The 25805-nt window shown below is 40.7% G+C and overlaps 2 protein-coding genes, 1 long non-coding RNA gene and 1 other non-coding gene across 6 annotated transcripts in view; all 4 read right to left on the minus strand.

The window, feature by feature from the left end:
* ZRSR2 (zinc finger CCCH-type, RNA binding motif and serine/arginine rich 2) overlaps positions 1-10495 on the minus strand; it is a 31886-nt gene extending 21391 nt beyond the window's left edge. The window contains exons 1-5 of one of the 2 annotated variants that reach the window (XM_067023975.1): positions 10164-10495; positions 9687-9766; positions 5981-6074; positions 1532-1640; positions 1255-1341 (exon numbers count right to left, since the gene is read on the minus strand). In XM_067023975.1, the coding sequence (XP_066880076.1) occupies positions 1255-1341; positions 1532-1640; positions 5981-6074; positions 9687-9766; positions 10164-10495 (702 nt within the window). The remainder of the gene's footprint in view (positions 1-1254; positions 1342-1531; positions 1641-5980; positions 6075-9686; positions 9767-10163) is intronic. The other variant, XM_059050855.2, reaches the window with a different exon arrangement.
* A 4069-nt stretch (positions 10496-14564) lies between these two features.
* Positions 14565-15782, minus strand: LOC136793397 (uncharacterized). The gene is made up of 2 exons (XR_010838583.1): positions 15360-15782; positions 14565-15129 (listed from the first exon to the last, which is right to left on the minus strand). It is a non-coding gene; the product is annotated as an uncharacterized lncRNA (long non-coding RNA).
* A 235-nt stretch (positions 15783-16017) lies between these two features.
* CA5B (carbonic anhydrase 5B) overlaps positions 16018-25805 on the minus strand; it is a 37582-nt gene continuing 27794 nt past the window's right edge. For both annotated transcript variants that reach the window (XM_067024171.1, XM_059050876.2), the window contains 4 exons: positions 25299-25394; positions 24693-24755; positions 23475-23630; positions 16018-18110 (listed from right to left, as the gene is read on the minus strand). In XM_067024171.1, the coding sequence (XP_066880272.1) occupies positions 17916-18110; positions 23475-23630; positions 24693-24755; positions 25299-25394 (510 nt within the window). In that variant the 3' untranslated portion in view covers positions 16018-17915. The remainder of the gene's footprint in view (positions 18111-23474; positions 23631-24692; positions 24756-25298; positions 25395-25805) is intronic.
* On the minus strand, positions 22320-22391 carry TRNAR-CCU (transfer RNA arginine (anticodon CCU)). Its single transcript has one exon. It is a non-coding gene; the product is annotated as a tRNA-Arg (tRNA).

A 25805-nucleotide genomic window follows, 5' to 3' on the forward strand; every position in this document is an offset into this window, starting at 1 on the left:
ACTCAAATAAGGGTGTTTAAAATTTGCACTGGAATTAACTGATGGCCTGAGACAAAAGAAACAAAGGTTGCTTCCACCCCATCATGACCAGGATGTAAACAAATGCATTTTTCCCCAGAATGTGGTGATTATCCAATTTTATGCTATTCAAACATAGCATTATCACAGAAATGATACATCCTGATGAATCAGTCAAGGAAAGATGAGCTGTGATATCTCTGAAATAAATACACTGTTAAGGAACAGCAGCAAAAGAGACCAAAGCAATCTTTAAAAACAATCCTGGAAGATATAGAAGATATATACATATATCAAAAGATTCATGAATCAGAGTTCTGCACACTGAAACATCTACATATACTCTATGACATACACAGGAATGTTGACATATGCAACATGCCAGTCTCTACTATGGCTAAAAGATGGGTTCCTGGAATCTGTAGTTGGAAATGGAATACTTTTTCCCATCAGGTATTTGAAATTGTGGTTGGGTCCCCAGACTAGACATAAAACCTTATTTAACTTTTTGTGTGTGTGAGCAACTATAGGTTAGCTACAATTGCCTTTATGGCACGAGTTAGAAAGGAAGTCAAGATTTAACAACAAAAAATATTTCCTCATGCCTCAATACTTGAGTTTCTGATTTCTTTCCATCTATTCTTGCTGACACGTCCAAAGCAGTGAAGTCTCTTATGAATCAAACAAAGGTGGAAACTACACAAAATAGTATTCTCTAAAAGTCAACCCATATACGACAAAACCTCCGAAGAACACCACTTGCTCTAGAGTGGTACAAAGTGTAAGGCAGGGGCCAGCTGCCGGTTTTTAATCAATAAAACAATAAGGTTTTATTAGAACAGGGCCACACCCTTCATTTTCGTGTTACCTATGGCTGCTTTCACGGGACGCTGGCAGAGTCGGACGTTTTCAACAAAGACCGTACAGACCATAAAGCCTAAAATGTTTAGTCTAGCTCTTTCCAGAAAAAGTTGGCCAATCCCTGGTACAGAGAGTAAGATAGGCAGAGTTGAAGAAAAACCTTCATTTACGGCATCCGCCACAGCACCCACCCAAAGAAGAGCATCATAAGGAAACGCTAGTGTATATCCAAACTAAAAGCATGACTCTTTCTAAAGAGAAAACCAAGTCCAAACCTGACACGCCTGTAGCTAGCCCTCCGAGCCCACCGCTCACCCCACCCGCTCACTAAGAGGATCCGCCGCGCGAAGTTTGCCCCCCTGTGACGGGAATCACCTCTCTTTCTTTCTTCTCCTGTAGCTTCTGCTGCTCCTCTTCCCTCTCTTTTCTCTGCTGTTCTTCCCATTCTTCCTTTAGCTTTCTCTTTACAGAGGAAAACAGAAAGAAGAAAGGTAATTTTTTTTCAGACTCACTTTTTTACATTTCACGTATGGGGCAAATAAATGAAAAACTTTAACACTGGTAAAATGGATACTATCCGATTTTTAAAGTTCAGGGTATGTAACTCAATGAGAGTCGCTTTGGTTGACCGGTTATCTGATGAATACCATACCTCTTGTTCTTCCTGCCGCTTTCTAGCTGCCTCTTCCTTCTCCTTCTTTATTCTGAATTCTTCTTGCGCCTTCTGTTCCCGCAGCAACCACTCCTCGTGTAATTTTTGCCTATTGATGTTAACGATGTGATCAGATAAAAGGAATGGGCACTAATCTACAAATACGTCCACACACATATATGATAGCAAATGACATTTGGGGAATGATGAAAGTATCATGGAAGATATTTTCTAGAAAGCAGTTAAGTGGGGATAAGAGGATCAAGAGATGAGCAGTGATATTGGAAAAGCACTACATTTTAGCAACTATCCTCCTAGAGGGTGACAGCATAAAATCACTACTTCTACATTTCCTATATGTAACATCTTTACACAAAACAATGACACTCTAGCTTTCCCTTTAGGTTGACCACAGTGATGTGTAGGTGCCAATAAAGTGAGTAACATCCAGCTTTTCACATTCAGAAAGTATTACCCTTCCTGTTCTATGCATTTTGAAAGTGCCCATCGCAGGATTGCAGCACGATAAAAACCTGGCATCTCCTGCTGTAAACCCTTGGACTGCTACTCTTTATGGTTGAGAGACTCCTGTGGTTTGCCCCAAGCACCTAACTGCTGAGAGAAGAAAACTAGAACTACATCGTGATCGTGTCTTTAAAATAAAGAAAGTCACAGGTTTTAAGAAAAGATGACAAGGAGTTACAAAAACAGATTAATGGGTGTCTAGTTTATTTTTAGAAATGACCAATTATAAAGAGTGATCTTATCTTAAAATGGGGTCTCAAATATCCAATACCACAAGTTTCCAACTTAAAGATGGGTTATATTTCAAAAGTTTATTAGCCAGTTAAGTGTTTAAAACCTAGACTGGAGGCTTCCTTGGTGGCGCAGTGGTTGAGAATCTGCCTGCTAATGCAGAGGACACAGGTTCGAGCTCTGGTCTGGGAGGATCCCACATGCCGCGGAGCGACTAGGCCCGTGAGCCACAACTACTGAGCCTGCACGTCTGGAGCCTGTGCTCTGCAACAAGAGAGGCCACGATAGTGAGAGGCCCGCGCACCGCGATGAAGAGTGGCCCCTGCTTGCCACAACTAGAGAAAGCCCTCGCATAGAAACGAAGACCCAACACAGCACAAATAAATTAATAAACTCCTACCCCCAACACCAAAAAAAAAAAAAAAAAAAACAACCTAGACTGCATTTTCCCACTGAATTTGTAAAAGGAAAATGAAATATGAGAAATTGTTCTATATTACTTCAGGGACATTAGGAGTTAAATAAGGTTTTATGTCTAGTCTGGGGACCCAACCACAATTTCAAATACCTGATGGGAAAAAGTATTCCATTTCCAACTACAGATTCCAGGAACCCATCTTTTAGCCATAGTAGAGACTGGCATGTTGCATATGTCAACATTCCTGTGTATGTCAGAGTATATGGAGATGTTTCAGTGTGCAGAACTCTGATTCATGAATCTTTTGAGGAAGATACTCATTGTAAATAAACTGAACCAAAGTGTATATATATTTAAGACCACAAAAAAGTAAAATGTTACAAACTTTAAAACTTAGTAACTTGGATATAATACTGAGAACTCTAGAACTCTGGGCACATAACTCTGTCAACCCCCTGCACTAAGAGACTTAAGCAAACTCTAGCATGGCTTTTAGCAGCATAAGGCTGTGTCCCTAGGATGACCCTATCACCTCCCACCCCCTAAGACACATTAAAATGCCTGCCTGAGAAAACTCAATGCTGCCTAGAAAATGGACTGTTTGCTCTAGCCAACACCTGATAATAGGCCTCTGCCTTCCCTCTCCTAGAGCATTACTCAAAAGGGCTCGTAATTTTGAATATGTGTCTCTTACAGCTCAAAAGGGTCTCCCTCAAGGGCCTGAGAGCCACTCCTGGGAAATGCAGTCATTAAGAAGGATGAGGCCTCTGGCTCCCAGTCTCTGTGGGAGGATAAAGCCCTAACTTCCCTAACTGCCCACAAATGAACACAGCTTCCTGGTCATCTTCACAGGGACCAACTTCTGGTACTGTTCACTTTCCTCATTCTCCCTTTTAAATGCCCAAATCGCCTCTGCACAAACCAGAATGGAGCTCAGGTGTTTCCCTACTGTCAGGAGTTACTGAATAAAGTCTGTTCCTGCACTTTAACTAATGTCCAGCTCTGTTTACCTTTGACACTATACACCTGCTTTTAAGTAGTACATAAAGCCATTCAGTATTTTCAAATAATTTTCCTGCTTTTCAACAATAAAGTATTATGCAACTCGTATAGGAATAAACAAAAATCAAGGGAACACAAAGACACGTGTATGTGATTTAAAAAAAGCATCTAAGTAAATGGGAAAGCAAGAAAAATGACTTCCCTATTTCATGCTATACATATCATCTTTATCATTACAGAAATCTCTAGTAGTAAGAACCACCAGAGATATTACTGCACCTCCTATCTGCTCACACTACGTTATGCGTTATACACTTACCACCTCATTAATCTCATTTAATCTCCCCAATTCTATGCTGTGGGAACTATGATTGATGTTTTGTTTTTTTTTTGGGGGGATCGAACCCGTGCCCCCTGCAGTGGAAGCGTGGAGTCCTAACTACTAGACCACCAGGGAAGTCCCTGTTTATGTCCATATTTAAGGCGAGGAAATAGAAGCTTAGAGAGAGTAAGCAACTTGGACACAGCTAGTAAGTAGCAGGGCCAGGACTGCAATGCAGATCTGGCTGAATCCAACTCCCTGTTCCCAATCATTACTACTTGTTTTTTTTTTTTCAACATTTTGATACTTCTACCTATTTATGTGCTTAGGTGGGTAACAGGAATTAATTACAAGAAAAGAAGCAACATTTCCAGTGAACACACTAAATAGCTAGAGAGGACTTATAAAGTTTTTTCTCCTTTAAAAATTATTTATTTATTTTTTATTGTGGCAAAGTATACATACCATAAAATTTACCATTTTAACCATTTAAGTGTACAGTCGAGTAGCATTAAGCAGATTCATATTATTGTGTACCACTTGGGGGAAAACAAATAAACTACCCCTGAAAAATACCAAAAGAGAAAAAGAACAGAATATTTTTGTCCTTTTGGGATGGGGGCGGCCTTTTGAAGTCAGACATCAAAGCCAGATATCATGATGAAATTGACAACATGGAGATCAAATTATGTGAGTAACACCATAAGCCAAGTTAGGACTGATGACAAATGAGAAAAATATACATCACACACATGACAGATAAAGGATTAATATACTTAATCAAGTAATAACATTGCTTACACAACAAACTTTAAAAAAAATGAATCCCAAAAGAGAAAGGTGCAAGACCTAAGCAAGCTACAAATAGATAATATATAAAAACTCAACCCTACTAATTAAGAAGTGTACATCTGAACTCTTCTCAATACTCTGTAATGGCCTCTATGGGAAAATAATCTAAAAAAGAGTGGATATATGTATATGTATAACTGATACACTTTGCTGTACAGCAGAAACTAACGCAACATTGTAAAGCAACTATACTCTAATAAAAAAATTTTTTAAATGTACATTTGAAACAATGAAATATAACTTTTCACTAAAGGAGTTTTAAGAATTGATAATGCCTAGTGTGAGTGAAGGTGTGGAGAGATGGGCACGTGGATTCACTCTTGGAAAGGCTGCAAACTGCAATCTGGATGCCCTTTCTACCTCCCCATCTACCTTTTACGTGTACTTCTCCTCTAAGCATTTTCCTAAGGAAATAATAGAACAATTACCATGGATTTATAATCATGGATACTCAGTGCAACTTTTTTATAATAGTAAAAAGCCTGAATGTAAAATAATAATAAATAAGAGTAAATTAATAGTACATGGTAAGTGAATGTTATTTAATAGTAAATAACCTGAATGTCCATCAGTAGAGAACTATAAATTATGAATAGAAAATAAATTATGCCAGTCATACAATGGATACTGTGTTGCTATTGAAATGGTTGAATTAGATCTCTGCACCAACACTGAAATAAATGTCCTATATAGCGAAAAAAGCAATTTATAGAAAAATAGGTATAAATATCATCCCACGATAGAAATATACATATACAGTACATCTACAGTTTCTTTCTTACTTCTTATTGGGGCTATCTTTGGTGTGTTGAGTTTACTGAAGCCCTTTCACTGATTACACTTCTTAATTATTTGGATTTTTTTTCAAAAACATTTACCAATGAGCAAAAAGAGTGAATAATACTTTTTTTTTTTTTTTTTTTAAAGACAATATCTTTTTTCAGCCCATCAGCTGGCGGTTTAAACAGTTTATCCAGGGTATTTTATAAGACCTATTTTGTATAAGATTGTATAAAAAAGACCCGTCCTAGTTAGTAAAGACTTAGGATATTCAATTAAAATAACTGGGTTCGCAGGAAGCGCTTCAATCAGTGCTGACCTCTCTCTCTCCAACAGCCTCTCTTCTTCTCGTTGTTGTTCTTCAATAAAAGCATCCGCCGCTGTCTCCTCCTCCTCCTCCTTCTGTAAGAGTCCTGAAGGAATGTAAATGTTTTAGTACACTATCTGTATATTACAAAACCTTGGTCAATAATTCAGGAAAAAAATTATATACAATTTTTCATCTTTACAATTATGGTACAAACCTGTTTTTAAAACTTTCTAATAATGAAGGGCCCCAACCGCCCAAATTGGAACAATGTGAACATTGAAAAGAACAATAATGGTAGTAGATAACACATTAAACTTAAAAAATTTATTGATGGTTCCATAGTGATACCCCAAAAGATGGTGAGGTGTGGGAGGGAACATCCACCTGTATAGAAGAATGGCAACTGAAAAATGTAGAAAGACTTAAGTAGAAAAGTCCTGACTTCTGCACCCCACTGTAGGAAGAAGATAATTATTTGGGAAGAGGATATTTATTTAAACTATCTCAAAATATCAGCCCTCAGATGAATACTAATTACAAAGGCAGGAACATCTTTTACAATGGAGCCATCTGATTGGCGACACTTAGACCACACTTCGCATCAGTAGGAGTGGAACAACTTGACATGAGAGGCCCCCTGATGTATGCAATGAGAGCTACACAGCATCAGCTTTGTAGTATTTTGCTATAGAGTGTAACCTGAAGCTAATCAGGAGAAGACAGACTAATCTAGAATGCAGGGCATTCCACAAGACAACTGGCTTGAGCTTTTCAAAATAATCAAACTTGAGTTGGGAAAGTTTAAATATGGCCTATATATCATATTACTGAATTAATGTTCCTTTATTTGTTTAGTATTATGGTCCTTATTCTTAAGAGATGCAGGCTGAAGTATTTAGGGGTAAGGGGTATGTATATGCAACTGATATGCAAAGGGTTCAGAAAAAATTTGTACATATGTATCTATCTATATATATAGAGAGAGAAAGTAAGGCAAAATGTTAATAACAATTGACAAATCTAGGCGAAGGGTTCATGGATTTTTTTGAACCATTTTTTCAACTTTCTGTATATTGGACCATTTTCAAAATAAAAACATGGGAAAGTAAGTTTTAATATAATAAAAATTTATATCCTCTTCTATCCAGAATTTAAATTTGAGGAAAAAAAAGGAGGAAAACTGAAGTGATCTTAAGGAAATATAACAGATGATCTCAGCCTAAAAGGAAAAAGATATTGTCTGTCACATATATTAAGTATAGGTCTAAGCAAAGGCTCACCCAGTCCTAGATAATCACACTACAGCTGACCCTTGAACAATGCAGTGGTTAATGGGCACTGGCCCTCCACGCAGTTGAAAATCCATGTATAACTTAGAGTCGGCTCTCCACATCCATGGTTCCTCTGTATCTGTGGTTCTGCATCCTTGGAGTCAACCAACTGCAGACCGTGTAGTACAATAGTATTTACTATTGAAAAAAATCCACATATAAGTGGACCTGCACAGTTCAAAACCCATGTTGTTTAAGGGTCAAGTGTGTATCTAATTGTATTATACATGTAACTGTATATGGAATCATGCTACAATTTTGCAACTTGCTTTTTATCCTTCATGTTACCTTAATTTCTGATAATGCAGCTCGTTTCAGATTATTTCAAGTAGAACTGGGGGCTAAAGAGGCTATCTGTAATAGAGAGGTTGATACTCCAGAAATTTCTACCAATCACTTGCCAATTCACTCTTATAGCAATTCTTACAGAATATTTCTATATTCTAGCCTTCTGGGTAATGTTTGCCCATCCAACGTGTGCTACAATCCACAGCAGTATTTGGTAGACTACAGTATTCATGAAGCACCACTAAGTAAAGAACTGTGAGTTGGAGTAGGCCAAAGCAGGAGCAGCCATCCAGAGACGAGCGCTTACTCTTGGATCTGCCATTAGCCATATATAATCACGAGCAGACCAGTGAGCTGCATCCTTCAATTGACTAAACTGCCAAAGGACACATCCACCTGCCTTACTTACAGAGGCTCACTCCAAATGCACTTTACAAAGTTAAAGGGGAATAAAAAAATTAATGGAATATGTTGTATTTAAAATATGTAAAGAGGGCTTCCCTGGTGGCGCAGTGGTTGAGAGGGCTTCCCTGGTGGCGCAGTGGTTGAGAGCTCGCCTGCCGATGCAGGGGACACGGGTTCGTGCCCCAGTCCGGGAGGATCCCACATGCTAAGGAGCGGCCGGGCCCATGAGCCACGGCCGCTGAGCCTGCGCGTCCGGAGCCTGTGCTCCGCAACGGGAGAGGCCACAGCGGCGAGAGGCCCGCGTACCGCAAAAAAAAAAAAAAAAAAAAAAAAAAAAGTAAATTAAAAGAAGAAGACTTTTAATAAGTGGGGGCATGTTACAAGAAAACAGGTTAACAAAGTAAGGAAGCTGAAAACTTTAAGAAGGGTGGGGAATTACTAAGGGCATCAATAACGCCAACCTAACCTGTTTTTCCTTTTATCCCTGATGCTTTATCCTGCCTCTAGTGGGCCAGTTTTGAAGGAATAAAATAGAGATGCTAATACAGGCTGCAGGGCCCAAGTTTTGCTACTGAAACAGTTACAGGGTAACTCCAATGGTAAGTAAAACCTCCATGGCTATTTTCTCAAGGCTGGAGAATCCTGGTTCCTTGAGTCTGTGGACTTCAAGAATTGTCTAGGATAATTTAACAGGCATATTCTGGCTAATGTGGATGGTAACCATTATAACTCAGCACTACTGCGTCATTTCAGTGCTTCCATCTGCATTTATAAGTACACTATACAACTTTACAACTAAGTTCATTAAACAAGTAAGTTTAACATACAAATGTTAGATTCTGCCATGAAGGCCAAATGACACCACCACCAGTACAGATGAAGGTTCCACAGTATCTTAATAGGAAAAAAAAAGTGATAAATAACCACAGGGCAACAGTAGTAGTGGCATTCCAAACTCCACTCAGTACCATATTCACGTTGTGAGCATCTATTTCCCATCATCCCTAACATTACATTAATGTAGATATGGGGACTTCCCCGGCGGTCCAGTGGTTAAGACTCTGAGCTTCCACTGCAGGGGACGCTGGTTCAATCCTGGTCAGGGAACCAAGAGCCCACATTTCACGACTTGCAGCCAAAACAAAAACAAAAACAAAAGGTAGATATGAATTTTACTGGATGTATAATTGTATAATTTCACTTGGTTTTGTGATTTGTAAGTATATTGTTTTATAAGTCAAGTAAGTTTCACAACTAATTTTAGGCATATGTATTTAAATAATGTCACCAAGGAGTCTCTCATGTTAATGACGTTTAAGAAAAACTTGCAGTGTCTAAAACCCTCGACTCCTGCTGGTTTTACAAAGAAAAATATTCACCGAATACTTACTATGTGCAAAGGCTATGCTAGCTGCTGTAATTCGTAATGCCTGCACCTGTAATATTAGATACTTCATAAATACTTAACACGTTATCAGTGGGTGATGATTCACCGTGACTCCCGCCCCCCCCGCCCTTGAGTACGTTAACATTGTTTCTGACATGGGTCTAACACAACTTTTTGAGAGGCCGTGGCCACAGCAATTCTTTTTCGGATACGGTACTTGGCTTCCTTCTGACACTGGGGCCTCAAGTTAGGTCGGGAGTCGGGAGAGCAGTTTCATACAAAGAAAACAGGATGAGTCCATTACCTGAGTCTCTTTGTCGAGCGAGTTCCTGCCGACGTTTCTTTCGTTTCTCCTTCTTCAGGGCGGCCCTGTATTTTTTGTGGCTGGAAAAACAAGACACAAACACACTCCAGCGTCAGTGGCCGCACCTGCAACGCTGCCTGAGCTCCCCTCTCCTCCGCGCCCAGTGACAGAAACTCGTTTGGGTGCTCGAAAGTGAAACCTTGCTTCCCGTGTTTTAATTACAGAGCATGCTTTTACCATCGCCTCGCCATCCCATGCGCAGACGGCAGATCTTCTCCATCCCATCACCTGTACCCCTCCTCGCCTCCCCGAGCCCGCGGACAGTCCGGGGCGCGCCCAGGGAAGGGATCGAGCTGCCGCGGTGGCTCATGTGCTTGGCCCAGCTCCCCTTTCCTTCCTGCCTGCACATCCTTCATCCCAGCCTCGGTCCGCTCCGTCCCCTTTTCTTGTCACCTCATCTCCCCCAACCCAGCTCACCTCAGTTTCTCCGGAAACATCATTTTCTCGGGAGCCGCCATCTCGCCAGCACCGCCACGCCCCGCAAGAGCCGGCCGGAAGGGGTGGGGCTTGAGGGCGTGCGCAGCCGCGCGCAGTCGCAGTCGCTGCGCGGCCTCTCGGGCTAGAGGGGCGGGAGCGTGTCGCCTCTTTGGCTGACCAAAGACGGACGGTAGGTAGCTCGTGTTCCAAAATCCTGCACAAGTAAATGTCTCCTTCTCGAAAAATCCTCTGGGGCTCCTAACCCGTCTTGTAAGTAATTCTTCCCTCCTAGCGCTTCCCCAGTGCGTTATCACTCCCTCTCCCCACCTCATTGTGACGTATCTTGTGACCAAGAAGTTAAAGTCACACCTCCCCTTTTCTCCTCGTCCATTCACAAAGCTTCATTTCACACACGCTGCTCGCCTTGCTTTCCAGTCCGAGGCTCTGCCTCCTTCCATGGTTCCACCTATCAACGCCTTAGACAAAGCTCCATTCGCCGCCCCCTTCCAGTCACACCTGCCGGCTCTATAGGCAAAATTAACTACCGAGGCTGCAAAGGTGCAACCTCTACTCCCAAGGAATTTACAATCTGGAGGCAGAGAAGGACCAATTCATAAATTAGATAATATGGTACAGACAACTAAGATTACTTAACATAGTCCGCCTGTAGATTCAGGGAGAGAGCTTTCTGATGCCTGCGTTGTTTTGAAGGCAGATGACCTTTACTCACGTGGAGAGGGTGGTAATGGAATTGCAGGTAAACCAGTATAAGCAAAGGCACTAAGGTGAAACAAGGTGGGATCTGCCAGAACCGCGAGAATTTTGGCCATCGAATATAAAGGACAATTTGAAAGTTTCAAGGAATACAGCGGTATTCCTTGAGTACCGCTGGGGCTAGGTTGTGGAGGAGGGCCATTCCAAGAAGCCTTAATTATGCTCTGTGGGGAACAGAGAACCGTTGCAAGATTTTAAGTTGATGCTTGTTGTGATCATATTTGTGTTTTAGGTAAATTACTCTGGTTTGCAATATAAAGGGTACAGCTGGAATAACGCAGTCTAGGTGAGGGGTGACAAGGAATTAAACTGGGGCAACTAGAGTAAGGGACTGAGAAAGCAAAATAAACCCTGCTAATAATTAGACTGTGATTTACACATACAAGGCCAGGGACACGACCAAGAAAAAAGTGTTTCTCCCAAGGACAGGTTGGGACTGCAAAAGGATTAACAACCCCCATCTTTTGATAATAGGATAACTTCCCTGGCTTACCTCTTTCCCTCTTTCCTCCAAATCAAATTACTGAGATATCCAATTACTAAGCAGCCTGTTTCCCTAGTCCCTCCTTGAAATCATTCAGCAGAAGCCCAAACTCTTCATAAACTGCCCTACTCCCTCTTACAAAGACACTTGTAGTAACAAGCCTCCAAGTGGACCTTGTCCAGCTCAGTGCATCGGTAATTAGGGACATAGACGTTGGAGTTGGATGGACTGGGAAACTCAAGCCTTGGCTCTCTGATCTTGAGTAAATTCGTAATATATATATATATTTTTTCTGGCCCAGTCCTAACCACTGGACGGCCAGGGAACTCCCAGTTCCTAATGTTTAGTCTTCAGTTTTCTCATCTGTAAAAATCAAGGGAATGCTATATGTTGGCATAGTGCCTGGCAATAGTTAGTGTCCCCAAAACTTTGTTATTAACTGCAGCGGCAGCGTGAAAACTTCCCAACCCCCTCAAGAGTGGGTTAGGTACTTGTCCTGCGGGTGCTCCCAGCACAAGTATTTCACCTTCTATAACACCTATCACACTATACTTTGTTGCCTTCATAAGACTGCATCTGGCACGAAATCTTAAACTTCTTGAAGGTGGAGACTTGGCAGTTATGGCCTCTAACTAGAGAATGCCCTGGGTGGCACAAAATATACCTGTGCAAATCTCCAATTTTCTGGTTCCTGTGACCAGGACTTATGCTGAGAATTGCTGCCATTCTGAAAGCATCAGTGTTTGGGTTGCTGTAACATTTCTTATGAATCAGACCAGACTTTCATGTCAGAATAACTAAGAATGTCTTCTAGGAAGACACTTCTAATGAAAAAAGGATACAGATTTCAATTTTATTCTATTATGACTTAGAAATGAATGCAAATCTCCTTTTATAGGAGTTAAATATTTATCTTCAACAGTTAACCGCTGCATTCATTTTCATGAATAAGCTTAAATTGCTCAAGTTAATTTCATTACAGAAGTTACTCTAAAAGCCAATTCCATTTCCAAACTACAGTTACCATCATTTGAATTCCATAAATCATAAGATAAAACTAAGGTATGTAAAAATGTAATGCAAAGATACATTCTACTATGATATTCTGATAAGTAGAACAAATTTATCTTTATTTTGCAACGTAACATGTATTTTCTATTTTTCTTGGTGCTTGAAATACAATGTCTACTTATTCTCAAATATGTATGTTTTGGTTTATCCCCTCTCTATGGGAAAAGACCTAAATTTTTGTCTTATTTTGTCAGTAGAAAATAGCTGATTGTTCTTAAAAAGTTAAAGAAAATATTTTACTCATATAAATGATGTAATAGATAATGCTGTTACTAAATATGAGGGTTTTGTTTTTGTTTTTTCTGGCTGCGGCATGCTGGATCTTAGTTCTCGGACCAGGGATCAAACCCGTGTCCCCTGCAGTGGGAGTGCGGAGTCTTAACCACTGGACCACCAGGGAAGTCCCTAAATATGAGTCTTAGTTATTATAAAGTGACCAAAGAATGATCCATAAATGTATTTTTCATTTATTGCAAGCATAAAGGGAGAGCAAGAAATGTCTACTCTCTGAATGCCAGGTTGGAACTCTTTCAATTAATTTGTTTTTTTTCTTGCTCTAGTAGGACAATGGTACTAGGACTCACTGAATGGTCAATGCAGAAATTCTGAGGAAAGAACATTTCATTTCTCACCTACCATTAATTTCAGTATTAATCACCAGATTTATTCAAGGACATACAGTGGGGTCTCAAGTCCTCTCCAATACTCATTGCTATGCCAAAGGCCTTATATAGTTTCTAGATTACAGTTATCACTTAAAATAGCAAGGTAAGATACTTATAAATGCATATTAATATGAAAATGCATGCAAATCTATATTTGTGCAACTGATTAAAAGTTTTCTTTGGAGCAGGGAACTATCCAGTGCTAGTTATTCTTTATTCAATTCTTAATCAATTCTTATTCAGTTATTAGTGAATAAAGTTATTCTTCATTCAGTTAATACTCTTATTGATTCTTTTGTCTAGTGATAAGCTCAAAGCGACACAACTGCTGGAATGGTGGCAGAGTTGATATCCCCACCTAGAACCCAAACCAAAGTACCATTTTTGAAGAGTAGGTTGAATTTGATAAGCAGGGATCGAAATGTATACAGGGACAAGTGTCTTAGTCTGTTTGGGCTGCCGTAACAATATACCATAGACTGGATGGCTTATAAATAACAGGAATTTATTTCTCACATTTCTAGAGGCTGGGAAGTCCACGATTAAGGTGCTGGCAGGTGGCAGATGCAGTGTCTGGTGAGTACTTCCTTACTAATTCATAGATGCCAATCTTCTCTCTGTGTCCTCACATCGTGGAAGGGCTGAGAGAGCTCTGTGTGGTCTCTTTTATAAGGGCACTAACCCCATCATGAGCGCTCCAACTTATGACCTAGTCACATCCCAAAGGCCCCACCTTCTGATAGCATCACATTGCGGGTTACATTTCAACGCAGGAACTTTGGGGGGATACAAACATTCAGTTCCTAACAACAAGAATGCATTACTATTTACATGTAAAGTAGCCAGTATTGTTAATATGTACTAATTACATGGTCAAATTGAGCCTATTTGCTTAATTGAACTGTAACCATTTTGATCAATAAAACTTTGCATGAAAGAACTTAAAGTTGAATTAAAAAGACAATAAAACATTAAGTAGAATAGTTATCAAAAGTTGAGTCTTCTAGTGAACAGAAAAATACCTAAAGTGATTAAAATGCTATATTTTTGCTAATACTGTGCCAAAAGAATGTGTCCTCAAAGTGAGCAAGGGAAAGACATCTTCCTAAACTTTTTTGAGGTGGATGCCTGGTTTTAGAATAGCCAACCTCACCCTAACCCATGTAGCCCTGGGAAAGGAGAAAGGGGCTAGAAGCTTGCCCTACTGGTGATGTCAGCAGATTGTGCACTGGTTCCATAGAAACTGGTGAGTTGAGGAGCAGTGGGTGGATCTTTCCATTCCTGCCTCTCTAGTAAATCCCTCGTGAGTTTTCCAGTCACTTTCTGATCTCATGTTGTCCCGCTAATTGTATAGATACCTTACATGCTCAAAAAAACTAATAGGAAGAAAAAGTCATTAAACAAATATTAATATTGTAAAGAAAGGGTTTTATTATATTATCTAATGAAGATAAGCGGCAATTTTAGTACAGAATTCTTCCTCAAGCCTTTTGACAGCCCTCAAGCCCATTTTCCCCCTTCATGTCTAGGAAGGCACAAGTAAAACACTTTTGGGGGGCAGAAAAGACATGAAAAGTTTCCCCTGAGGGTGTATCAGTAGCCAGGGAACTTACATCACCCCCTTGGGGGTCATCTGACCAAGGTGTGGAAGAAACCACGTCCCCAAGGCAGTTTCCATAACCTCTGCAGAGAAGGTGACCAAGAATTTGTCATGCAAAGCAGGACATGGTTGAGAGTGAAAGAGGGTGCTGTTAATAACTATACAGAACACCAGATGTAAGTTGATCAGGGGTGGCCAACAGGGACACACCCTATGAATACATCCTCTGTATCTCTGAGATAGAAGGGCAAGTCAGGCATTCTGTGAGTCAATTTGGAAGACTCACTGCAATTGAATTTTGCATTAAGAATTTGCAAGAGACCTAGGAGGGAAGCCTGTGTGCCCTGAAAAATGCATATCTTGTGTGTTTACCTTTTTTTTTTTTTTTTTTTTTTTTTTTTTGTGGTACGCGGGCCTCTCACTGTTGTGGCCTCTCCCGTTGCGGGGCACAGGCTCCGGACGCGCAGGCTCAGCGGCCATGGCTCACGGGCCCAGCCGCTCCGCGGCATGTGGGATCTTCCCAGACCGGGGCACGAACCCATATCCCCTGCATCGGCAGGCGGATTCTCAACCACTGCGCCACCAGGGAAGCCCGTGTTTACCTTTTAAAGATAACTATGGTTTAAAACAGATAAAATATATAAAGTTAACATAACTTTTTCCCCATATTAATCTTTTAAAGGATTTTATTCATTTCCTAGAGCATATATACTTCCCTTTTCCAGAGAAGGCATGCAGTCTAGAAGCAATGCCTTTACCCCCTTCCTTTTTTAAGAGCAGAGATATGCCCCCAAACTTACACATACAACCCCAACCCTATTTTTTTTTCCCTACTGAATTTATTAGTTATTTTTAATTGTGGTAAAATACACATTAAAATAAAATTTACCATCTTAACCTTTTTCAGTGTATAGTTCAGTAGTGTTAAGTATATTCATCCAACCTTATCTTGCAGATCGGATGACTAAAATACTAATGAAAGAAATATACTAGTAAATGCAGTATTGAATTTGAACACAGGCATGGGCAATTAAAAACATTCCACGGGGGGCTTCCCTGGTGGCGCAGTGGTTGGGAGTCCGCCTGCCAATGCAGGGGACGCGGGTTCGTGCCCCGGTCCGGGAGGATTCCCACGTGCCGTGGAGTGGCTGGGCCCGTGAGCCATGGCCGCTGAGCCTGCGTGTCCGGAGCCTGTGCTCCGCAATGGGAGAGGCCACAACAGTGAGAGGCCCGCGTACCACAAAAACAAACAAACAAACAAAAACATTCCACGTATTTACAAGCAAGGGCAACAGTGGCATGGATTCCTCAGAATATGTAGAATTATCTAGGTTTTAGCCTATTTGACAGGTTTCTCTCTCCCTATTATTATAGCAAAAGTCTTCTAAATGTTTTTATTTTATTTTGGCTGCACCAGGTCTTAGTTGCGGCATGCGGCTTCTTAGCTGCGGCATGCGAACTCTTAGTTGCAGCATGCATGTGGGATCTAGTTCCCTGAACAGGGGTCAAACCCAGGTGCCCTGCACTGGGAGCGTGGAGTCTTACCCACTGGACCACAAGGGAAGTCCCTGCAAAAGTCTTCTAAACCACTGTATAAATTAGGAGATTTATGTTGATCACCTGCCTTGCACAGAACCTCAACTAATGAAATAAAATAAAGTTCAGATAGTTTTAAAGGGAAGTCAAGATAGTTCTGTCATTGTGGAAAATATTATTGTATTCTATGAAACAATGTACAAACAATTCAAAATAATACTAGAAACCATAGGCTATTATATTACTAGCCTTTTGAAAAGTATTTCTGTAAATGGATCATGAAAGAATTTTAAGTTCTAGGCACTTAAAGCTTTTTCTTTAAAATATTCTGCATATGCTTTCTTTTTCTTTTTTTTTTTTTTTTGGTTTTTGTGGTACGCGGACCTCTCACTGTTGTGGCCTTTCCTGTTGCGGAGCACAGGCTCCAGACGCGCAGGCTCAGCGGCCATGGCTCAAGGGCCCAGCTGCTCCGCGGCATGTGGGATCTTCCCGGACTGGGGCACGAACCCGTGTCCCCTGCATCGGCAGGCGGATTCTCAACCACTGCGCCACCAGGGAAGCCCCTCTGCATATGCTTTCTATATGATCAAGCCTTTAAGTAAAACATCTGACTTTCAGAAATGCCAAAGGATTTCCGGATATAAGTAAACCCTTGTGTTTTTAGGATTACAAAATATTTTTTCTTCTTTTTAAGATAAATTTATTTTTATTTATTTTTGGCTGCGTTGGGTCTTTGTTGCTGTGCGCGGGTTTTCTCTAGTTGTGGCAAGCAGGGGGCCACTCTTCGTTGCGATGCGCGGGCTTCTCGTTGTGGTGTCTTCTCTTGTTGCGGAGCACGGGCCCTAGGCGGGCGGGCTTCAGTAGTTGTGGCACGCGGGCTCGGTAGCTGTCGCTCACGGGCTCTAGAGTGCAGGCTCAGTAGTTGTGGCGCACAGGCTTAGTTGCTCCTCAGCATGTGGGATCTTCCCGGAGCAGGGCTCGAACCCGTGTCCCCTGCCTCGGCAGGTGGATTCTTAACCACTGCGCTGCCAGGGAAGCTCACAAAATATTTTTTCTATATTATAAATTGATAGTAAGTAATCATATCCTGTACTAGTAATGACAAGTGAAAATTGAGGCAGATATACCCATTGAGAAGGCCTTATAAAAGAATACACATTCATGTTTTAAAATAAAATATTCCTAAAACCATAGCCAATGTTCAGCCAAGAAGTACCAATCTGGGTCCTGTGTCTGTTTCTGAAAAGCCTGCATTCTGGATGGTCAGTGTCTGTGCCTTACCAGTTGTTAAATATTTTGATTATCATCCCTACTTATAACTCTGTAGAACCACTAGTTGATAAACATATCAATAAAAAGACAGCTCAAAAATGTCACACATAAAAAGACATTACAATTACCAGCAGGTTGCTATAAGAGAAATTTGTGTCTCTTGCTGGTACTTCAGTGATAAACATCATTATCAATAAAAGTAAGTTTTTGTTTACCAAAGAGCTTTCCTCAAAGACTAAGGAGTGCTGCCATACCAAGAAAGGCACATCCATAATTATTAAATGCAGGCATTTATAAGAGTCTAGTTAGCAATTTTTAAAGGACTAGTATATATTTAAGCAAGATACCACCTAGATAATGGCGTCTAAGGGGGTCACTTGGGTGGTAGACGACTTGGGTTTTGCTTGTATGTTCAGCACATAGTCGTGAGGGAAGGATGAGCGGACAGTGCGGTTCATTAGGGGCTGAAGGGGGCGGAAGTTGTCCACCATTCTTTTCTCTTTCTCCCCCTCAGAAGTGAAGAGCAGGGTCCGAAATTGCTCAAGCTAGAAACAGAAACAGGAAGCATAAATAATTTCAATAGAAAAACAGCTTTACTTCATGAATAAATTACTTTCATTTTTACTACCTTGAAACATTCGTCTAAAATTGGATACAGAAGGAGAATTTACTTCTGGGCAGGAATCCCTTCACTGCTGGACAGGGAATAAAATGTTGTGTGAGGAGAGTAGCAGGAGGTGGTGAAGCCAGTGGGGCACTTGGGATCCAGACTGGTGGTCACAGGCCCTGTCCCCCATGTATTAGCCATGTGCCAAATCCAAGTTACTTCATCTTTGGTTCTCAGAAACCTCATCTTCAAATGGGCAACATAGCCAGGCTACAGGATAATAAATAAAAGGCTTGATGCATATAGTAACAGTGCTGAAAATGTTTTGTTTTTTCAAAATTTAACAGAATCCTTAACATAAACAACGTAGCCTTGATTGCTCACCGCACCTGGGCGTTGCGGACAAGGCAATGCAGGTGGAGGTCCTAACAGGCAGTGGGGCGTGTCCTGCCGGCACTGTCCAGTAGAACTCTCCGGGGTGGAGGAAAGGTCCTATGCAGTGTTGATTACAGTAGCCACAAGCCACATACGGCTGGCTGCTGAGCGCTTGAAATGTGGCCATTGTGACCAAGAACTAAATTTTCAATTTAGCTTCCATTTAAATGTATTTATACTTAAATTTAAATGCCCACATGTGTCTTGTGGGTAAGGTACTGAACAGTGCAGCTTAGTATAAAAGGAGTGATCCCAAATCAAAGGCTTGTTTTCCAGTGTGGTAATAGCATCAATCAGTAGCCCCTTGGCTTTCTGAGCAACCATGTCATAGAACACTTGACTTCAAGCCATCTGGAAAAGCTCTTTGTAGCATTTTTCCTCACTCAATCAGGCACACTGTAGCTACAGAGAGGACAGCCTAGGGCACAGCAGGCAAGCATGGGAAGATTTGTTTGGATTAAAGACTTCAGGCCAAGTAGACCAGGGACAAGCACCAAACACAGTGACCGTACTTGCAAATCACACATATACCCTCATTAATTAGGAACGTGTCTGAGTAGTTCAGGTTTATTTTTATTTGGCTAATTGCAAAATATTAGAAATAGCCCAAGTATCAATGATATATTTCATTAGCGCTATAAAATGGGCCAGTATATAGCCATTAAAAATGATATTGAAGATAATATTTATTATCTATAAGATGTTCCACACATCACTGAGTGAAAAGGGCAACAAAATGGCATGTGCAGGATGATTCCATTTTGTTCAAAAAATTGTATATATTTATATAGATGAAAGAACAGAAGGATTTATGTGTATCTGTATAAGTAAAAGACCAGAAGGATTTATCCAAACAATGATTAACACTTAGGGGTTAAGATTGTAGGTAACTAGGATTATTGATGACAGCTAACATTTTTTTCTTACTGAATTTTCTGTGTTGAAATTTCATTTGAAAAGTCCTCACATGGGCCACTGACCCTCTGATTCATTTATTTAATTTATTTATTTTTCAGTGTTATGTCAATTTTTAAATATGAAGGATAGTAGCAGAATAAATGTATAGGCCACCAAGCCCAGGCTTATGAGCAAACTCTGTATTCTGTCATTTGTTTATGGTGGTTTTCATGACACAGAATTTTTAAAAAAATTATGTACTCTACCTTACCAGTTGCTATCTCTGTGACTTCTGGTTTTGATATATGGTTAGAAAAGCTTCCTCCATTTGGACGTATGAAAAGATTTTCCTATGCTTATCCTAGTACTTTTATGGCAGTATTTTTAACATTTAATATGTCTGGAATATATTCTGTGTAAGGTTTGAATGGTCAATCCAACTTTTCACACCCAAATGTCTGCTCGATTGCCCCCATTGCTCTTACTGAATAATCTCATCTTTCCCTTTAACTGGGCTGAGATGCAACCTTTATCATAAACTAAATTCTCATATGTACTTGGACATATTTCTGAATCTACAGTTTTCATCCTGTGATTGATCTCTTTATTTGTGTACCAGTACAGCACTGTTTAACTATTGAGCCTTTATAACTTGGTTGATTTAATCATCTTTCATTTTCTCTTTCACAGTTTTCCCTGGCTCTTTATTTATACTGTTCTTTTTCCACATGAGGTTACAAGTAGCATATCTATTTTTAAATCCTATTGGTATGGGCTTCCCTGGTGGTGCAGTGGTTAAGAATCCGCCTGCCAATGCAGGGGACACAGGTTCAAGCCCTGGTCCGGGAAGATCCCACATGCCGTGGAGCAACTAAGCCCGTGCGCCACAACTACTGAGCCTGTGCTCTAGAGCCCGCAAGCCACAGCTACTGAGCCCGCGTGCCACAACTACTGAAGCCCACGTACCTAGAGCCCATGCTCTGCAACAAGAGAAGTCATCGCAAGGAGAAGACCACACACCACAATGAAGAGTAGCCCCCATTTGCCACAACTAGAGAAAGACTGCATGCAGCAACAAAGACCCAATGCAGCCAAAAATTTTTAAAAAATTTTTAAAATAAATTTATATTAAATAAATCCTATTGGTATATTTATCGGGATTACATCAAATTTATAAAGAATAAACAATTCATGGCCAGTAACAACTTAAGGAGAATTGACATCAAAGGTGTCTATGATGTCTTCCTATTCAATAACATGGAATGAATTTTATCAACTCAAGTCTTTTGTGTCCTTCACAAATGTTTTAAGTTTTCTTGTTAAGCTGATTCCAAGGTATTTTGTATTTTTTTCCATTATAAATAGCATTCTTGCTTCCATTATATCTTTTTTAAAAATTTATTTATTTTATTTACTTATTATTTGGGGCTTCATTGGGTCTTTTTTGGGGGGAGGGTAGGAGTTTATTAATTTTATTTATTTATTTTGGCTGCGTTGGGTCTTTGTTTCTGTGCGAGGGCTTTCTCTAGTTGTGGCAAGCGGGGGCCACTCTTCATCGCGGTGCGCGGGCCTCTCACTATTGCGGCCTCTCTTGTTGCGGAGCACGGGCTCCAGATGCACAGGCTCAGTAGTTGTGGCCCACGGGCCCAGTTGCTCCACGGCATGTGGGATCCTCCCAGCCCAGGGCTCGAACCTGTGTCCCCTGCATTGGCAGGTGGACTCTCAAACACTGTGCCACCAGGAAGCCCCTGCATTGGGTCTTTGTTGCTGCACACGGGCTTTCTCTAGCTGCAGCGAGCGAGGGCTACTCTTTGTTGCTGTGCACAGGCTTCTCATTGCAGTGGCTTCTCTTGTTGTGGAGCACGGGCTCTAGGCACGCAGGCTTCAGTAGCTGTGGCTCGCGGGCTTCAGTAGCTGTGGCTCGCAGGATCTGGAGCGCAGGCTCGGTAGTTGTGGCGCTCGGGATTAGTTACTCTGTGGCATGTGGGATTGTCCTGGACCAGGGCTTGAACCCGTGTCCCCTGCATTGGCAGGCAGATTCTTAACCACTGCACCACCAGGGAAGTCCTCCATTATATCTTTTAACTGATTGTGATTTATACATGTCCAGTGTACTGATTTCTAGGAATTAATATTGTACTCCACTAATTACTGAATTATCTTTGCAGTAGTTCTTTTTTTTTTTTTTTTGCGGTACGCGGGCCTCTCACTCCACAGCATGTGGGATCTTCCCGGACCGGGGCACGAACCCGTGTCCACTGCATTGGCAGGCGGACTCTCAACCACTGCACCACCAGGGAAGCCCTGCAGTAGTTCTTTTTATTGTTTCTCTAATTTATTTTCTCTTTTCTGGTCTAATTATATTGACTACTTCCAAAATATAACCAGTTAAAATTTAACATAGTAATATTCTTTTCCATATTAAGCATACTATATATTTTAGAACTGAGATCAGTCTCTTTTATCAAGTTAGGGAAGTCTCCATACATTCCTATTTTATTGAAAATTTTTTAAAAAACTGAATGTTGAATTTTGCTAGTGCTTTTTAAGAATCTATGGAAATGATTATTTTTTAAATATATTTAGATTCACTGATATGATGAATTAATGTCATTCGTAATATTGAACCATCCTTGCATTATTGGAATAACTACTACTTGGACAAAATATATATTTCTTTTTTTAAAAATTTATTATTTATTTTTGGCTGTGCTGTCTTAGTTGTGGCATGCAGGATCTTTGTTTTCATTTGCAGCATGTGGACTCTTAGTTGCAGTGTGCGAACTCTTAGTTGAGGCATGCATGCAGGATCTAGTTCCCTGACCAGGGATTGAACCTGGGCCCCCTGCATTAGGAGTGTGGAGTCTTACCACTGGACCACCAGGGAAGTCCCTTTTTTTTTTTTTTTTTTTAATTGAAGTATAGTTGCCTTACACTGCTGTGTCAGTTTCTGCTATATAGCAATGTGAATCAGCCATATGTGTACATATATCCCCTCTTTTTTGGATTTCCTTCCCATTTAGGTCACCACAGAGCATTAAGTAGAGTTCCCTATGCTATACAGTAGGTTCTCACAAAGCATATATTTCTTTTAACGTACTGCTGGCTTCTGTTTCTAAAATATTATCTTAGCTTTTTTTTTGGCCATGCCATGCAGTATTCGGGATCTTAGTTCCCCGACCAGGGATCGAATCCGTGCCCCCTGTATTGGGAGTGTGGAGTCTTAACCACTGGGCTGCCCGGGAAGTCCCTGTTTTAGCTTTTTAAAAAATATATCCTTCAGACATACCAGTCTGAACTTTTTTTTTTTTTTTTTTTGGTCTGATCTTTGGTGGGTGTTGGTGTCAGTTTTCCTGGCTTCATAAAAAGGGTTCTGGAACCTTTTGTTCTTGCGAAAATGCTTTGTGATTAATTAAAATCCCATAAAGCAAGCATAAGCAAATATTATTGCAGTTCAGTTATGTTATGAATTAAATAGAATATGTATATTAACATAGTAATCACCACTTTGTTGCTAAGGAAAAAATAGACTCCAGGGTCAAAACAACTGACTTACAATTTCTGGACAGACATTGTTGGGTTTTGCTTTTATCCTGAGGTACCATACCAAAATTCCCCTAAAGATTTTAAAGGGTTGGAGCACATCCATTTTCAGCCTTCATTCTTCCTTTTAAAAGGGTCTTGTTTATATAGAGATTCGTATTTATATATAAAATACACAATGCATAAAACATGTTATTGTCAAATATGGAAGTAAAAAGCTTATGTTTCCTAAGTTTTACCTCTTCTCTCTAGTTAATTTGAAGCATTTCCTAATTCATATCCAAATTAACACAAGATGTTAGCACATTTTAATAAAAATGTATGAGCATTACAAGATGTTAAAAAACTGATGCCAAAGTTTGAGCCCAGCCTTGTTTTAAAGGGGCAGACTAGAATTTCCTTACATAGAAATGTGGAAAGAACATACCTGATCATGATCAACCTCTATGGGCTGCTTCTTAATGATCCAAGTGACAGACTCGGAGAGTGGCGGGGTAGTCAGGGACCCTGAGTAGGTCCAGTAATCTGGGCAGGTAGGCATCAGACAGGAAGGGTCGAATGACCCAAATTCCACAAGCATGTCCTGGCCAAGAGAAGGGGTCATCGGGTTATCATTTTATGCTGAAAACCACTCAAGAATTAGATGATATGTTGATGATCCTAGGGGTGTCTGAGGACCAACAGCGGTCCAGATGAGCTGCAGGTACCTCTGGGCACCTTAGGATAGACTCATGCCCACGCTTTGCTCCTGCAGTTAACCGTGTATTTCTGATAGTCCTCAGCGGGAATGCAGCAAAAACCACTTTCTCCCTCCGTTCTAGTGAGCTTATAGCACGTGGTCTCCTCTGAACTCTGGGAGGCATTATGTGGTAGCTGGTGCATAAACAAGGAGGCTTTTCCTTTTCAAGAGACTAATAGAATTCACCTTTCTAAAATGCAGTGCAAATTAGGAGGAGACAGGATCCTGGACAGAGAGAGGGACAGAGGGGAATAGGGAGAGAGAGAGAGGAAAGGAGATGGGGGTGGGGTGGGAGTGGAGGAGGGAGGAGGGAGGAGGAAAAGGAGGGAGATAGAGAGGGAGGGCAGGGTGGAGACAGAGGCAGGGAGGGGAGGGAAGACAGACTTCCAGAGAGCAGCCCCTCTGGGATTCTGAATGTTGAACAATTAACCTGGACGTCTGGACAGAGGTACCCACCCTGAAGGATGTGGGTAATTGTTCTGTAAAGCTGGACAAGCCAAGTTTCTGTCAGACTTTTCTCTGCCCCCTGCCTACGGGAGGGTAGCTAGAGCCCAGAAGGCTGCCCGGAGTGTTTGCACAGGACTGAGAAGGGGCAGGGGTCGGGAGCAGAGGAGGGGGCTCGTTATGTTCCTGAGTTCCTGAGTGCTCAGTGGCTTGGCAGCCAAACCAGAGCTGTCTGTGCCCACCAACAGGATCACTTCTGTCCTCTGCAAAGTGTCCCAGGGCCGGGAGCTCTCTCAACACAAGCGTCATAAGTGGCAAGTTGTCTTAAGGGGCAGCTTTCAAAGAGAGCCTGAATTACAATGAGGCGAATTACCTTTTCCCAATTCACACTGCCTTGTTAGTGTCTCCGCTCTGAGATTGAGACATAAACTATATTTCAAGTGATTTAGGAAAAAAAATTACCTTGTGCTTAATTGATGGCACAATATCCACCAATTTCTGTAGCTCTTTATGATGTTTGCCTAGCTAAAGAACAATAAATGAGAAAATATTAAAAACAATTGACATCTCACTTTTGAAATTACAACAGAATGAATTAAAATTAACCACCTGGTGATTTTATAAAAACAAACCAACCACAGTACTTAAGCTACAATTAAACTGGTAATTTAGAATGTATTAAGCATCACTGAATTCAATTAGACAGAACAAATGAGCAGGCTGTTTGCTGACAGGGTCAGCGTGCCTGCAGGTGAAGGTGTCCTGCTCCATTTAAGCAGCAGTTCTTCAATTAATATTTAAATTAATTAAAATTAAAAATTGTTCCACAAAGTAGCCACATTTCTTTTCTGTTTTTAGGAGTCATATTTCAAGTGCTCAGTTGCCACATGTGGCTTGTGACTGCTCTGTTGGACTGTGCATTTCTGTACCATTTGAAATGTATTCGTAACAATCTTGTATTTTAAACATTGTCTCAATATTCTTAGAACTTAAAATTGCAGTGTTGTATGTATCTTTTCATCCTAGGATACAACACATCACTTAAAGCTAGTAAGATTTTTTTTTTACCTTTAAAAATACTCCTATCACAGCCAAACCATTTTCTTCCAGTGCTGCATCCTCAAATTTTTCGAATTTGACTGCATTCCAATGCACCAAGTGCAGCTGAAACACCATTAAAAGATGGTTTTACACATGACCATGTAGGATTGCTCCAAAACAGACAGCCTTATTCACATATGATATTTTACTGTGCTTCCTCACCAAAAATAAAGCCACTGAGAAAAGCACATGATAGTCTGGTGCAAAACGAGATAGAATTAAAGAACGGGAAGAAATATATGCAGGAGCAGTAATTAATACTACTTTGGAGTAGAGGGATTTATTTGGGGGAGAAAATTTTATATACATATATATGTGTATATCTCCAAGTGAATAACATTTCAGTGAGGGAGCAACATTTGTCCATTCCCATCCTGATTTGCCTGAAACACTCATATCCAAAATCCATTTGCATCTAAAGGAGAGATGTTTATATTGAGAGAAATAGATTCTCCCGATGCGAACTAGGAGTTG

Source organism: Kogia breviceps, chromosome X, assembly GCF_026419965.1.
Source record: "Kogia breviceps isolate mKogBre1 chromosome X, mKogBre1 haplotype 1, whole genome shotgun sequence".
NCBI classification, from domain to species: Eukaryota; Metazoa; Chordata; class Mammalia; order Artiodactyla; family Physeteridae; genus Kogia; species Kogia breviceps.